At 38.5% G+C, this 16,213-nt stretch overlaps 6 protein-coding genes across 6 annotated transcripts; 4 read left to right on the forward strand and 2 right to left on the reverse strand.

Moving 5' to 3' along the window:
- Positions 1–404: 404 nt before the first annotated feature.
- On the forward strand, positions 405–3,066 carry LOC108563264 (cathepsin L). Its single transcript, XM_017921889.1, has 4 exons — positions 405–577; positions 1,769–1,871; positions 1,934–2,293; positions 2,352–3,066. The coding sequence occupies exons 2-4, from the start codon at positions 1,779–1,781 to the stop codon at positions 2,916–2,918; spliced, it is 1,020 nt and encodes a 339-aa protein (XP_017777378.1). The 5' UTR covers positions 405–577; positions 1,769–1,778; the 3' UTR covers positions 2,919–3,066.
- A 334-nt stretch (positions 3,067–3,400) lies between these two features.
- On the forward strand, positions 3,401–5,382 carry LOC108563261 (2-oxoisovalerate dehydrogenase subunit alpha, mitochondrial). The gene is made up of 4 exons (XM_017921887.1): positions 3,401–3,627; positions 3,958–4,811; positions 4,862–5,128; positions 5,179–5,382. Exons 1-4 carry the CDS (start codon positions 3,565–3,567, stop codon positions 5,252–5,254), a joined length of 1,260 nt encoding a protein of 419 aa, XP_017777376.1. The 5' UTR covers positions 3,401–3,564; the 3' UTR covers positions 5,255–5,382.
- A 430-nt stretch (positions 5,383–5,812) lies between these two features.
- Positions 5,813–8,372, reverse strand: LOC108563265 (kelch-like protein 5). Its single transcript, XM_017921890.1, has 5 exons — positions 7,809–8,372; positions 6,906–7,745; positions 6,659–6,853; positions 6,298–6,608; positions 5,813–6,232 (listed from the first exon to the last, which is right to left on the reverse strand). The coding sequence occupies exons 1-5, from the start codon at positions 8,075–8,077 to the stop codon at positions 6,000–6,002; spliced, it is 1,848 nt and encodes a 615-aa protein (XP_017777379.1). The 5' UTR covers positions 8,078–8,372; the 3' UTR covers positions 5,813–5,999.
- Positions 8,373–8,409: 37 nt separating this feature from the next.
- Positions 8,410–12,007, forward strand: LOC108563268. The gene is made up of 2 exons (XM_017921893.1): positions 8,410–8,603; positions 11,737–12,007. The coding sequence occupies exons 1-2, from the start codon at positions 8,463–8,465 to the stop codon at positions 11,947–11,949; spliced, it is 354 nt and encodes a 117-aa protein (XP_017777382.1). The 5' UTR covers positions 8,410–8,462; the 3' UTR covers positions 11,950–12,007.
- On the reverse strand, positions 9,030–11,190 carry LOC108563266 (cathepsin L1-like). Its single transcript, XM_017921891.1, has 4 exons — positions 10,922–11,190; positions 10,189–10,412; positions 9,789–10,136; positions 9,030–9,733 (listed from the first exon to the last, which is right to left on the reverse strand). The coding sequence occupies exons 2-4, from the start codon at positions 10,402–10,404 to the stop codon at positions 9,161–9,163; spliced, it is 1,137 nt and encodes a 378-aa protein (XP_017777380.1). The 5' UTR covers positions 10,405–10,412; positions 10,922–11,190; the 3' UTR covers positions 9,030–9,160.
- A 1,495-nt stretch (positions 12,008–13,502) lies between the features above and the next one.
- LOC108563262 (heterogeneous nuclear ribonucleoprotein H-like) lies at positions 13,503–15,925 on the forward strand. The gene is made up of 5 exons (XM_017921888.1): positions 13,503–13,954; positions 14,016–14,156; positions 14,318–14,456; positions 14,807–15,374; positions 15,438–15,925. Exons 1-5 carry the CDS (start codon positions 13,663–13,665, stop codon positions 15,681–15,683), a joined length of 1,386 nt encoding a protein of 461 aa, XP_017777377.1. The 5' UTR covers positions 13,503–13,662; the 3' UTR covers positions 15,684–15,925.
- The last annotated feature ends 288 nt before the right edge of the window (positions 15,926–16,213 follow it).

The following is a 16,213-nucleotide window of genomic DNA, read 5'->3' on the forward strand; positions in this document are numbered from 1 at the left end:
TACGGTACATCAGCAGACTCGTTTTTGCAGACGTTACTCAGCTGTTTGTTTAAATATTTTGTAAACAAACAATGAATAAATCAGTTATATGTCCTCAAATAATATATTTTTTGGAAATTTTATAACATACATAATTCAATAATACAATAACATTGAATTACATCATACTTTAGTTATCGGTAAAAACAAGATTTAGTATTTAGTAGCAATCATTAGGGGCGTTTCGTAATTAAATTTCAATCGGGATTTTCCAATGTTTTTATTTACTTGTATTTCTGTTGAAATTTTCGTTCACAAAAAAAAACAACCCGAAAAGAAAGGGGAGTTATTGAACAATGGAAAGTGGGGATGAAGAAATGGGGGAGGAACGCGCGCACCATCCGTTTCTTTGAACAACCGCAATCGTACGATTGGTGTACCCAGCATAGTCATATGATCATCAACCATCCATCAAAGGCTTCGCAAGAGAACGGGAAACCAACAGTTATAAAGTTAGCGCAGTAATCTCGCCTGGCAGTCATACACAACTACAGCTCGAGTTCAGATCGCAGAGGAGCCCAAGAAAATCAATAATAAAGTGAGTACTAGAAAAACTTCTTTTTCTTATCAAGCATAGAGAATACGTGCAGCACTGTTCGTTCATTTGTTTTTGTTTTGCTGTGTCTCTTCCGGTGCAGAAGCGTACATTTGCAAGTCATATTATTATTATATTTGGCACAAAGCAAAAACGAGTTGCGCAGCAATCATTATTACGGTACATTTTTTTTCCGTTCAACTCTTCGAAAGTATATCCAGAGGAAGTCATATTTCGTGACCCTTGAAACGAGATTATTGCTTCCAGCGATAAAATCGGACCACTCACCAAATTATACCTACGAAGAGAAACGCACCTGCGTGCATCGACAGGTATAAAAACGCAGGTACATAGCAGAGGCATCGGTTTATTGTTATTGATGGACTCACAATGTAATTTTTGTTTTGTAACTGAATCATCTACGCTTTGGAAACCATAATAGCAGTTTATTACTTTTCTAAGGAAATCTGTTTCCAAGGTCCCAACGAAAATGCTTTATGATAATTTCTAACAACCAATCAATGTACTAATTTAAAACATTGAGTCGTATATTCTTAAGTGTACTCGTTGCGTTGTTTTGAGTAGCCGTTTGTATACCGTTTCGTTTGTTTTTGTTGTTTCTCTTTCCTCCTTTGTCTCAAGTTGCCACTTCGCTCTATTCTGAAACGAACGCGATAGAAACTTGTGCGCAGAACGATGATGTAACATCGCATACGCGTTACTCATCTGTTCTTTGTTTTCATTTTTGCTGCTCAATCATAATTATTATTTGCTTCTCGTTCATTTAAATTTGCACCTTAATTATTTAATTTATACACTTCTTCGGATTTATTTTATCCTAATTTATTACCAAACAAAACAATTTTATTTATAAAAAATATAAAGCGCTTTTATGTGTTATTCAAATAATGTACTTTTTCCTTATTATAAAAAGAAAATGAAAAAAAAATATTTATTTATAACTGAAAACATGAGTTTATAATGAAAACAAATAATCAAATGTGACCTTGTGAAGCTTTCCGCATTCATCCAATAGAATAAAACCGCTTCTCTTTAATCCTACACTACGATAATTTAACGGTACTGTCTAGGATTAACAATTTAATGTAGTGTCTCTGTAATACATTGGTTTTATTTATATTTAGATATATGTTATTTTCGACTTTTTTTTAAATATTTTAATTTGTTATTTAGATCTAAAGCCATGAAGGTGTTCTTGCTATTGGCAGCTGTGCTTGCCGTCGCCCAGGCTGTTTCGTTCTTTGATCTCGTTGGCGAACAATGGACCTCATTCAAGGTAAATAACCGAAAAAGATATTTATGGATATGTGTTAATGCATTTAATGCTTCTTGTTTTAGTTGAGTCATTCGAAAAAATATGAGAGCAAAACTGAAGAGAAGTTCAGGATGAAGATCTTCATGGAAAACTCGCACAAGGTAGCCAAGCACAATCAGATGTACGATATGGGCATGGTGTCCTACAAGTTGAGCCTGAACAAGTGGGCCGATATGCTTCACCACGAGTTCGTGCACACCGTAAACGGATACAACCGCAGCACCAACGGCCTCCTCAAGAACAAAGGCTTCAATGAAAAGGGCGCAACATACATTTCACCTGCTCACATCACTTTGCCCAAGGAGGTTGATTGGAGGGACGATGGTGCAGTCACCGAAGTCAAGGATCAAGGTCACTGCGGCTCTTGCTGGGCCTTCAGTTCCGTAAGCAAAGCACTATATGCGACGAGTCGGTCAGTTTTTAATTTTGCCTTTTTTTCAGACTGGTGCTTTGGAGGGTCAACACTTCAGGAAAACCGGAAAACTTGTGTCGCTCAGCGAGCAGAACCTCATCGATTGTTCCGGTCGCTACGGAAACAACGGATGCAACGGCGGTCTAATGGATTACGCATTCCAATATGTGAAAGATAACAAAGGCATCGACACCGAGAATTCCTATCCGTATGATGCTGAAGACGAGAGCTGCCGTTACAATCCCAAAAACTCTGGAGCCACTGACAGGGGATACGTTGACATCGAATCTGGAAGTGAGGAGAAACTGTTGGCCGCACTCGCTACCGTCGGACCTATCTCAGTTGCCATCGACGCCAGTCACGAATCGTTCCAATTGTACTCGGAGGGTGTCTACTTTGAGCCCAGCTGCAGTTCGGAGAACCTCGACCACGGCGTTCTACTCGTAGGCTACGGCACCGATGATAAGGGTCAAGATTACTGGTTGGTCAAGAACTCGTGGGGCAACACCTGGGGTGATAAGGGTTACGTGAAGATGGCCAGGAACAAGGATAACCATTGCGGAATCGCCACCGCTTCCAGTTATCCTCTGGTCTAGATATAGTGAATAAGACATGAAAGAATTGTGATCTACTATTATTATTTCCATTAAATGTTTCCTTATGTTAAGTCTAATTTAAGCCTCCTATTATTTCGCATGTAAATATTATCGGGGCACAAACAAATTAAATCTGTTGTTGAATCTATACAATGTAGTAATTGTCAATCAAGCAAATCAAACATTCTGAATAAACAAATATTTTCCTTTTGTACGAAACTTCTTGTCTACTTAATCATATACAACAAGCAGCTTTTCTTCAGTTAAAATATAATCTAACTAATTTTGAAAAGACTGAACTGTTTTGTTTTTACAATCAATCAATTAACTAGCAAAGTGGAAGTAAGAAACTTCAGTCTTAAGGAGTTCTATTTTTTTATTTACAAAAAAAAACAATTAAATATAAATAACACATAATTAAATACTCAAAAGTACTTCGTGTCAGAACTGTGGTCAAGCTTGACCAATCACTGATAAGAATCGACGTAATCATGGGAACTTTCGCGTTATGCAAATCTGAATGGAAATAATATAACGCGTGATAATTTAGAGGTCAGCCGTCCTGAATCTATCCGTTTCTCAGAATACCAGAGACCTCCCGGGAAAACTCGAATTGAATACGGTGAAACAAGAAAAACCGTGGAACATGTCTTTGAGCAAAATTAGTCTGAGGGCTCTCACGAGGATCGCCTGCAGGAACCAAGCGAAGGTATTTCATTTATAAACTAAGGCAACTTAACCTAATAAGTAACATATTGTATAATGACGATTCTATATTGAAAATTGATGTTTTGAGGTTTATTTCGTTTTTAGGATACTTTCAATTTAAATATAGATTATTATTTTCATTAATAAATCTAAATTTAATATTCATTGTACGTTTGAGGTTATGATCTTAACATATATAATGTGTTGTAAATCTACAACCGACTGTTAAACGCTTAATAAATTAAAATTTATTACATAACTTATATTATGCAAAGTTATTTTAGCATATCTTGTATTAAAATATTGTTACTCATAAACGCTGTACATGTAGGCATTCTCAAATGATTCGCCAACGTTTCCTGGAGCGGCGACATCATGGACGGAGAAACTAGAATTCCTAACGCCGAAAACTTATGGTCCAATTCCGGTGTATAGGGTGATGGATAGGAAGGGCAACGTTATACATTCGGAGCAGGATCCAAAGCTTAGCGAGGAAATCATCACTAAAATGTACAAGGACATGACGAAGCTCAACGTAATGGATAAGATTTTGTACGAATCTCAGAGGCAGGGCAGGATCTCATTCTATATGACAAGTTACGGCGAGGAGGCAACGCACATTGGAAGCGCGGCAGCTTTGGACTTGGAGGACCTTGTCTACGGACAGTACAGAGAGACGGGGGTGCTGGTTTGGCGTGGATTTAAGTTAAGCCAATTTATGAACCAGTGCTACGGCAATACCGATGATGTTGGCAAAGGGAGGCAGATGCCCGTGCATTACGGTAGCAAAGATCTCAACTTCGTCACGATATCCAGTCCACTTACCACACAGCTACCGCAAGCAGTGGGCGCGGCCTACGCCCTCAAGGGCAAGAATCGTGTCGTCATTTGCTATTTCGGCGAAGGCGCGGCCTCTGAGGGAGACGCCCACGCCGCCTTCAATTTTGCAGCTACCCTTGATTGTCCGGTCATCATGTTCTGCAGGAACAACGGTTACGCCATTTCTACTCCTAGTCGGGAACAATACGCCGGTGACGGTATCGCTTCCAGAGGACCTGGTTATGGAATTCACACTCTCCGTGTTGATGGAAACGACGTATTCGCCGTCTACAACGTCACGAAGAAAGCCAAGGAATACGCTCTGAAAGAAAACAAACCGGTCATCATTGAAGCTTTGACATACAGGTAGTTAACGAAAAATTCATGACACATTTCTTAAAATATTTTTAATGCAGGGTTGGTCACCATTCCACGTCGGACGACAGCACAGCGTACAGACCCAAGGAAGAAGTGGAACACTGGTCCAAGACGGAATCGCCCATAAACAAGTTGCGAATGCATATGGAGAGCAAAGGTCTCTGGGATGAGACCAAGGAAAAGGCATGGCTTGAAGAAGTTAAGAAGGACGTAATGACCTCCTTCGCTGCCGCTGAAAAGAGACCCAAACCCAACTGGAAAGAAATGTTCCAAGACGTTTACAAATTTATGCCTACCCACTTGAAGTACGCTATCATTAAAGGACAAAAACAATAAATAATTCTTATAATTTTAGGGAACAAATGGATCAAATGGAGAAACACGTGGAACAATACAAAGACAAATATCCGGTGAAAGACTATGCTAATTAATTACATCACAATTAGGCAATGCAAATATATACAATAACTAGATAATTTCAGGGTGGAAAGACTGTGGTCAATAGACTATTGTTTATATGTTATTCATGTATGCAATAAATTATTGTTATTATGAAATAATTTCAGTTCTTTATTCGTTCGCTAATAAAAAAAGTTTAATAGTTATTTTTTTCAGAATAAATCTTAGGCAGGTAAATTCTTTTAATTAAATTGATTACATTGGTTATATTATTTTATTTGTATATTTATATGAGAAAAATGTAAATATAAAACTCGCTTATAATAGGCAATACATAAATATATCATTGTATACTTAATTTTAAAAGTGAATTTCAGGAATTTATCACAAGTTTAAGGTGAATCTCATACTTTTTGAAAATTGGGTACTAAACACTACGTACACATATATGAATCACAGGGATTCACCGGTTTTCAAAAATCTATCGTAACAAATAATTATGAATACACTACAGATTAAATATGGAATTAATACAATACATGTAGTTAAGAAGATATGATTGGATTAAATAGAAAGGAACGTTTGTTTTCTTTTTTTTCACATCATGTCAGTCATTTTTGTTTTGTTTATACTAAAGTAGAGTGGGGAGGGATAGTCAATTTGAGCAATACAAGTTATTTGGGGTTTGATTTCGAAATATAAATATTAATAGAATGTAAATCACAGAAGGTTTTTCTTTTTGTTGAAATTATGTCTCCTTTGTGCCTGTAAAAAGTTTCAGTCTGCTTCTTTCGGGTTAGCGATGGGTAGGACGCAGGCACCGGCTCGACCTGTTGCGAGTTGAGCTAATGTGATCCACTCCATCGTGTTAGGGTCGTACTGTTCGACGGTGCGAAGGTAATTGTTGCCATCGTAGCCGCCCACAGTAATCAGTTTATCGCCGAAGAGGCATGTTGCAACGCCGTCTCGTTTCGTCGGTAACGAAGTAACAACGGTCCAACTGTCGGTCGCTGGTTCACACATAACATATATCATCAACTATTTATATATAACCTAGAACGATTTTGAGACTTACCTGGATTATATCTTTCGATGCAATCGTATCTGGAGGCAGATGGATTGTTGGCAGGCGCGTCCTGTCCTCGCATCGCGTACAGGAATCCGTTAACGACCGCTACACCAACTCCGCTGCGTCGTTTATTCATGGGACCACATTCAGTCCATTTATTTGTGTGCGGATCGTAAGATTCGACCGTTCTTAGGAAGGAGGTGCTATCACGACCGCCAACCGCATACAACTTACCGCCGAGTACGGCAACTCCAGCTGAGCATCTCTGATAGCGCATTGGCGCCACGTAATTCCATGAACGCGTTATAGGATCGTACCTGAAATCAGTGTTACACTCAATCCTCGCCGATACGCATCAAACACGTACCTTTCAACTGTGCTCAAATAGCTCCACCCATCGTGTCCTCCTACTGCGTATATAGGACCTCCCAGGACGGCAACACCCAGCCCGTGTCGATGAGTATTCATAGTAGTTAGTTGCGTCCAAATATTATTCTCTACGTCCAAACATTCCATCGTGTTCAATGTCTTCAAACCGTCCCTCCCACCAACCACCAATAGCCTATAAAATAAATATATAGAAAACTGAATTTATATATGGGAAATGAACAAACTTGTCGCCAAGTAGAGCAACACCGAATTGCAAACGCCGTCCATTCATCACGTGAGCCACCTTCCATTCGTCGCTTCGGGGATCATAAGTTTCTATAGTCATCGCCCCTTTGTTCTTGTCCATGCCACCTACGACCAGCAATCGACCTAATGTTGCTTTTCTGGGTCGTGTTCTTGCCGACACCATCTGCAATCGTCGTTCAGGCAATAAATGCCATTTCATTGCTTCCATAATCAGTTTCTGACAATCAGCATTGGAACCACCCAGCGAACTCTCGACATTGTCGATTAAAAATGCCGGATCCAAAAGAGGCAACTTAATAAGCCCTAGCAGCTTTCCGACATTCGGCTTCCTATTAACAGGATCGTATTGGATCCACTCCATCAAGGCGTGAAATATCTGCTCTTCGGAACTGACGTTCAAATCGTCGCTCGACAATAAAGTCTTGATTTGATCAACGGATAGCTGCAAGAACTCCTGGTTCTTGATAACCTGCATGAAATTCCTATTAGTGTACGCATTTGCTTCTATCAGAAGACTATTGCAGTTCTGGTGTTCTGCAAAAACGGCGATGCCGAGACAATTGTTCGGGTGCAGCTGGTTCACCAAGAAACGAGAACAGGCCTCCACGACCTCAGAAAGCTGCATCAAACAAGCCGTGGATAGCAGAGTTTCGACATTGTCTTCTCGGATATCGACGGAACCGGTGTAGCAATAGTTGACGATAGCGTGCAGAACGTCTCCATTAATATCTCGTAGGACCACCTTGGATTCTCCAGATTCGCGTAGATTGCCGGTGAACATCGCTGCGAAGTACTCGCTTGCAGCTGAGAGCACCAATCTAAACAAAGGATAAAGGTGATCAGTCAGCGTTTATTAATCTTCTAGAATATTCGGTACTTACTTATGGGCAGACACCGTTGGACCGTTCTCTCCTGCGACAAGCACAACGTCGCAGAGTTTCTCGTCCTGCAGGAAGTGCCGCATGCTAGAGAGACTATGCTCTGCGTGCCCCTTGCTGCAGAACTGTTCGTCCTGCGAGGCAGAGGATGTTGATGAGAAGAGCGACAGCCTGCTGAAGTCTCTGGGAATGTTGTCTGCGGCTCCAGCACCACCGGCAGTGGTGGACTCACTCACAGAGCTCTCCTTGCTTCCACCCGCACCGTCGGACATATTTTTAACAATATGATTATTGTTCCAATCTTATCTCGTGTATGTACTTCCTGTTGTCTACAATTTGCATTGTCCTCTCCCCACTGTTATTGTTTGCAAGCAATCCTTTCTCTCTTTGTTGGTATAAAACTGAAACGGCTGCACCACCTCAACGAACAGAACCTTAAATTATCCCCAACCCCGTCAACGAACGAGCAGCTGATTCGGTTCGCAATTCAAATTCGTTATTTATTTACAATTTAAACCGCTGTTTTTTTTTTGTGTGTGTTTGTTACAGGTTACAGCTGAAATGCACACAGTTCACAATGGTGCGGAGAGCACTCTGGCGGAGGTTCTGAATACACACTGACAGTCGGTGTTGGAAACCCAGTGAAAATACTTGAAAATGGCGGAGCAATTTGATGTGAGCGCTCTTCAGAAACAAGTTCTGTTAGAGAAGGCAAAACGTAGGACCGTTTTGCGTGAAGAATTCTTAAAACAGACTAGTAACCCCTTCAGACATGCATCTGGTGAAGGTGGAGCTGTCGTAAGTACCCCATCATTTTAAATTTGAACATAACCTCAACTAGGCGATTATACAATCGCATTTTAATTAAACAATGTTTAATTTCGTTTATTTTACAAATTCTACAATCTGCTGTTTAATTACAGACTTATTATATAATATAATAATTACCTACAAGATGCAGGCAACCCAATATGCATGAGGTTGTTAAATGTTGATAATTTTATAAGTATTGTTATAAATTATTAAGACTAAATTGAGTATATATGTATTTAAAAAGTGGAAAGTAGTGCAACAACTATTAAATAAAAAGTTGAATACAAGATGCATGTTTTGTCACAATTTTATTGTAATTAAAATCAGTTATAGGATACATACAAATATAAAAGAATAGATTTTGTTATCTATATTAAACAAAGAATTGAATTGTGTAACAAATATGTTTATCAATTTAAAATATGTACAAGTTTTTATAGCACTTTTATGGTTTTAGCATTTTTAATTCCCAGTGGAGATCAATGTCTCATAAAATATATTTGTATAGTTAATATATTCAGGCAGTATTGGTAATGGATCATTTATACTAGAGGAAAACTGGCGATGTTGGCAATTCCACAATGGTTGTTGGCATTGCGGGCCAACTTGAAGAAGCCTCCGATACCCCATTCGGGACCGTATGAGTTTTTAACAAGCCAATACTCTTTGCCGTCTTGTTCGACGCCGTAGCCAACGACGAGAATCGCATGATTCATGTACATGGTCTCATTCTTGCACTTCTCGTCGAAATAAACTCCGCTCGAGTAAAATTGGAAAGTGTCTTGACTAGCGTCAATTGCTGCGGAGACAGGTCCTAATGTGGCTACGGCGATTTTTAAAGCGTTCTCGTCGCCCTCGGGGATGGTTACAAACCCTGTTGTTTCCGCATCGGGGTTCTGTACCTTGTACCGACATGTATCGTTCTTCGCTTCGTATGGGTAGTTGACTAGAGAGTTGATGCCAGTATTATCTTTGACGTATTGGAATGCTGGATCCATAAGGCCTCCAACGCACCCTTCGTTACCGTATGGATCAGTGCAATCGATTAGATTTTGCGGACTCAGCTCAGTGAGAACTCCAGTTTTGCGGTATGTGTGGCCTTCTATGGCTCCAGCCTATAAGGGATGTTAAAATTTGAAGATTTTGTATATGGAGTATAAGTATAATTACCGCGCTAAAAGCGTAACATCCACCGCACAGTCCTTGACTTTTGACGGGTGTCACGGCCCCCTTCTCGTTCCAATCGATGTTGTCTGGGATATGCACGTTGGCGCTGGGAATAAACGACGATGACTTTTGGATAGGTACGCGAGGAGCATGGAAGCGCCCGAATCCGTTCAAGATGCTGTTGAACTCATGATGCAGCATATCAGCGAACTTGTTGATCTGTTGCACAAAAGAGTACTTGCCGCTGGAATAGATCTTGTTGAAGTTTTCAATCTTTCCTATATTCTCGATGAAATTCTCCTTGCGAAGTATAGCTTCTTCAGCTGTCTTATAGGTCTTATCGAATGATCCCTGCATTGAACAAATGTTAGTAGTTGGAAATAATTTAATATAAAATTCTTACCTGGAAAGTTGACCATGAATTGTCAAGGGCCTCTTCGGCAAGTTTTAAAGGATTGAATGATAGAAGGCTGTTGATACCAGTTTTAGGTAAATTGGTGGCGGCATTAGTGAGCTTATTGGCGGTTTTTGTCAGGGACGGAAGTGGCGACCGCGATCCGAAAAATTGGGCATCACCAGTCCCCAAAATTAGACATATAAGCGACAATTTGGCCAACATCTTTTGTCCTATAGGAAAAGAAAATCAACTGAATTGTACAATAAATTGGAACGTGACATTTCAAGTGATGGAAGTCCTGCATTGGCTAAAGGTTACTGCATTAACCCATTGATAGGCAAGATGTTTGGCCTTGGGATCTTCGGATCAAAACGTACGAGTATGTCTTGAACCGAAATTGTAAATAATAAATTAATTAATATTACTGGCAATTTGCTAAATGTCAAGACGTACTAAAATTGCGATGAGGCAATTTGTGCTATACAAAAACAATTTAATATTGTCGATGGGAATTTCCTATTTTAATACTACGTTAGATACTTTGCAATTTTGTAAAAAAAATATGTCGAAAGTGGATATCAAGGAATGCCTGTAATGTGCTTAAAATTGCTCTTAAGTATTATTGCATTTGACTTTCTAACGAAATACTTTTGTTTCGGATAATAATTTAGCATGTAGCGAGCGAAAGACAATCTCGAAGCAAAACACGAGTAAGAACAATAAGAAAAAGGATACTTACGGATTTAAAGTTGTTTGAATAGTAATTAGCTTTTTGATTGCTGTTTATTACAATAGTATGTTTGAGGAGACGTCTTAATCACCATGAATTAATCGATGCTGGACGAAGACTAGAAGCGCATACGATTGTCGGCTGTTTAATATTTCCCGCCGATCCGCGGTGAGAGTTTTATCTCCTACCACCAGCTATTCGTACGAACTTTTTGTGTATAGTAACATTGCGTTAGATTGAATAATAATAACAAATTATTAACTTTATTAAATTAATATCGGGCAAAAAGACCTATGGTCTATTATTTTTTTGAGTTTGTGGTATAGTAATTTGTTGCAATAAATGTTATTATTAGAAAATTCGCAAATTTTACAGTTACAATACCATAATCTGCTTTTTTTGAACATAAATTCCTAAAAAAATATTATTTCAATAAGCAATAAATTACACCTACTTTTAGTCAAAGATGACACTTGAAAACTAGTTGACATTCTGTTAAAAATTGTTTACATTCTATTATATGAATAAATTATCTACAAAACAACTTTTCCTGCCATACAAGAATAAAGTAAAGTTATATGCAAACAAATAAAAAATAAGTACTCTTCGCTTCAGTTTCTGATATCTCGTCATCGTCATCATTTATTGTTCTTTCTTCGGGCAAGACTAATTAAACATTCGCAAGCGCCTGAGAAGATGAATTTTCTAAATAAGTAATAGGAAGATGAGCAACCGTTGCATCGCTATAATGCAATCAAGATTTGATTACATAATCTCGTCTCGGCGTAATGATTAATTGTTCTTTCTTTTGTATTTGTTCACAGTTCGACCCTGCCATCCAGAGACACAACGCCATGAGGATTAACACCTTTGAGCATTTCAGGCCTACATTCAAGAACGTGAGGTTCGGTATGATGTTGATCGTAGTCCCGTTCGTCGTCTGCGGCTATATCGTTCAAAAGGATAGAACGGAAAAAGAAGCCAAACGACGGGCCGGACTTGTCGCCTACGCCGATCGCGACTTCAAATTTATCTAAATTTCCTTGCTGAGCTGTAGTTCAATTTGTTGTACATTAAATCATTAACAAGAATACACTATATATTTTTTATTTAACACTGTGTCTTTGCCACAGGATTACAACAATTTATTTTGTGAGGATAAATATTTCACAATGCGTGTCTTCAATTTCTCAAGACACGCGTTTCTAATTACATTGTCGATTTTGCGAACATATTTATTCATGATTTTTGTTCTTGTCAAAAGTGAATAATTTGCGAAGTCTGCTGCTGTATTAATTTATTTTAGAATATTTAAATCTTCACTCAATATTTCCGTATAACCGTAGAACAGTGATTCTCAAAGTGTGGGTCGCAGAAAAATTGATGACAGACCGAAAGGTATGTTTCTCTACACATATCCATCAAATTTTTTAAGTGCAAAAGGGGGTCGCGGACCAAAAAGTTTGAATTGAGTTTCGTAATGAACAATACTTCATAACAATGTCATTCTTAAGTAAATCATGATTGTGATTCACGGCATCATAATAATTTGGAATTATGCAATATATCATTTCACTTCTGTCTTGATTATTTCCAAAAAATCTCTTTAGACGTGTAGTACATTTTTACTAGCCACCCTGGACAAATGTGCAGTTTGCCTATTTGGTAGCTTCGGCCTTACAAATGCAAATGAGCAGAGAGTCGAACCGTAAACCGAAATTATCCGGATTTTTTTTTAATAGAACCGTAACTGTAACGTAATTTTAATTACGGTTAATTTCAGTTCAATTTTATATCGGAAATTTCTACAATATTATTAATTGTTGTTAGTTGTTAATAACAATTATTATTGTATTTGTTTTACTTGACTTAATAAACCTTAAAATTAAGAAATATTCTAAATTAAAATTAATTTATTGTTTTTAATATTAAATAATACAAACAATTAATGAACAAATTTTATTATAGAATATTTCTAATTCTTAAGTTTTATAATGAATAAATCAACGAAAACAATTTTTTTTTTTCTTCCGCCTGCTACCTCCCTCTAGGAGGAGCCTCTTCCATTTAGCTGCGTCCTTTCGACGCATTACGCCAATCTCAAAACGAAAACAAATACAAGAATAATTAATATTTAAATTGGTTATTTTTCGATTTTAAATTTTAATTTCAACCGGAACTGAACGGAAACTGAATCTGGAAATTTACTTGGAACGTAACCATAAACCGGAACGAAATTAATATCGGTTCGACTCTCTGCTCATGAGTAATGAAAGGGACGAATAATTTGTCTAATTCGAAAATTGGTAATAGGTTACCTCATATTTATTTTTTAATTAGAATTTGTACTAGAGAATAATTAATTTCTTGTCACGTTTTTATTTGAGTGTGTAAAAACGGTAAATCAATTAATTTATTAAAGTCGGTGGAAACCTATTTATTTCTTTAAAATCGATGAATTTTGATTATTTAGCTTCTAATATTCACAACAAAATTTAAAAAAATAAAATTTTGTTCTTAAAATTTCTTTGTTTTTTTTCTATTATTATTTTGTTAGTTTTGTTTGCAGTTGGCAGTACTGTAGCCGCAAACGCAGCGGAGAGAATTCCGGAATTCCGGAGAATTGTTTTTGCTTTGACAAATATCGGTTACTTTGGGTGTGTTTTTCTCCTTTTTTTCCGTCTTTAGAGTGTGTTTTTCATCGCTGCATTAGTTTCCGGTACGTTTAAAGTATTTCGGGCGGTTTTGTGATGTCGACGGAGAACCACCAAAATCCCGGCATGAAGCTGCAGGAGGATATGACCAATGTCGAGGATGGTTTCGTGGTTAAGCTGAGGGGCTTACCCTGGTCAGCCACAGTTGACGACATCGTTAAGTTCTTTAGCGATTGCAACATAAAGGGGGGCAAACATGGTGTGCACATGACCACCTCCAAGGAAGGCCGCCCCAACGGCGAAGCCTTTATTGAAATGGAAGATGCTGAAGACGTTCTGCAGGCCTGCCAGAAGGATAGGGAGCATATGGGGAATAGATACATTGAAGGTACAATTTGGATTATATCCATTTGAGGTTCATAAATGTACATGTCTAATTTCTGTTTAAGTATTCAATGTAAATCGAGCAGAGATGGATTGGGTAATCAAACGATCAGGCGCTCAGTTTGGGGCCAATGAGGATGGCGTCGTGAGACTGCGGGGCTTACCATTTGGCTGTTCAAAAGAAGAAATTGCACAATTCTTCAGTGGTATGTGTATAATTTTTGGTTTTGTCAAAAATTTTTGGGGAGGGGAACATGAAAAAAAAAATATAAGTTTGGGATATAAATTGAGGGATGATACATTTATTTTCTCTATTTGGAAAGTGCTATGAATAAAGGGTATTTGTTGTGTGTTTTCTGGGTATTAGGGTTGGAGATTGTGCCGAATGGAATTAAGCTAATGACTGACTACTCAGGGCGGAGTTCTGGGGAAGCATACGTACAATTTGTAAACAAAGAAGTGGCAGAGAAATCTCTGCAGAAACATCGGGAAAAGATTGCACACAGGTGGGGTTCTATTTAAAAAGCAAACCAATGCAAATATTATTACAATGTACAATGATAATTGTGTAGATTATTTTTTTCTCAAATGGGAGGGTTGGTATATTCTACACCTTCTATTTCTCTTCAGTTTTACGTTTTTCTGATTTCACTTCACATCATTTTTATTTCTTTATCTTTTGTTTTTCGTATTTACATCATTATAAACAAATGCAAAAAGTGTGCTGCAAAATGAGGGAAACGTTAAACGGGTTCTTTTTATTTTATTTTTGTTGTATAAGTACAAGTAGATTTTGCTAAATTTCTTAATATTACATGAGATATTTTTGTTTTCTTTTCTGGGTTTAAACACATAGGTACATAGAAATATTCCGGAGCAGTTTGTCTGAAGTGAATTGCGTGGTCGGGTTTACGAACAACACCCGAAGCAATCCACCGCCGTCGAGAATGATGGGTGGGTCAGGGGGCGGCGGTGGCGGAGGAGGAGGAGGCATTGGTGGAGGCGGAGGCGGCTACCGACCCCGCCCTTACAATCGCGTGGATCGTAATTGTTGGGGCGGCAACGGTGGTGGAGGCGGAGCCGTGGGCGGCGGCGGCGGTGGTAATTTCGGGGGGATGAATAATCGGTTACAGACGAGAATGTCGCGCAACTTCAAGGGCGTTTTCTCTTCCAACAATTACGAATACAATGGTGGGTTCGATGGGCGCAACTCGTGGAAGGGTGGGAACGATGGCGGAATGGGCGGTGGTGGATGCGGAGGAGGAGGCGGTGGCGGCGGCTATGCGCCCGATTGGAACAGGGGGCTACCTATCGGGGGCGTCGGTACCACTGGTGGTGGCGGCGGAGGCGGTGGCGCCGGTGGAATGCATTGCATCCACATGCGCGGCCTTCCGTTCCGAGCGTCCCAAATGGACATTGCCGATGTAACACGATTCGTCATTCTCATATAGTTCGATTTAATCTGACTAATTGTACTTCATTTTTAGTTCTTCAAGCCGATTATACCCGTGGACATTCACCTGCTGTCGGATAACTCTGGCCGCGCTTCCGGAGAGGCAGACGTTGAGTTTGCATGTCACGAGGACGCTATAAGGGCGATGAGCAAAGACAAGGGCCACATGCAGCACCGCTATATTGAGCTGTTCTTGAACTCTGCACAACCTGGGATCAATCCGAATGGTAACGGCATGGGAGGCGGTTACGGGGGTGGCCTTGGACGCAGAAGAATATAATCTTTATATTTATATATTTGTACTTAACTTTCCAATATTCTCTTACAAGATTTTTTTAAGTTTACTATTATTAATTAACAAGACCGCTTCAGGCTTCACGAAAGAAAAAATATAAAGAAGTCTCTGTCAAAAATGATTATTCTTTCGTTTTTTTTACATAAATCGTATGTTTTATTTCGCATTGTATTCTAATATTGTATTTATATAATGAAAGAAATAATTGAAATACAGTTTGATACAAACCTACTCTGTTTTATTATTTGAACCATTTTTAGTCCTGATAATATTCAATATATTTTTTTTTAATTTAAAAGAGATTTATATCAATTTATTATTATTGATATAAATCTCCTTTTGGACCTATTTATACCCTTTTCGGGTTTATCAGCCCCCACAATTTTTTGTTGGTTTTTGGGAATCGAACCAACAACCTTTTGTGAAAATGTAAGATTAACAGCTTTTTTTGATATATCTCAAATTACAATCTCTGTTTTTGATGATTTCTTGAATTGCTTAATATTTATATCTTT

The sequence above is a fragment of the Nicrophorus vespilloides genome, unplaced genomic scaffold, assembly GCF_001412225.1.
Source record: "Nicrophorus vespilloides isolate i.1.1-1 unplaced genomic scaffold, Nicve_v1.0, whole genome shotgun sequence".
Classification (NCBI taxonomy): domain Eukaryota; kingdom Metazoa; phylum Arthropoda; class Insecta; order Coleoptera; family Silphidae; genus Nicrophorus; species Nicrophorus vespilloides.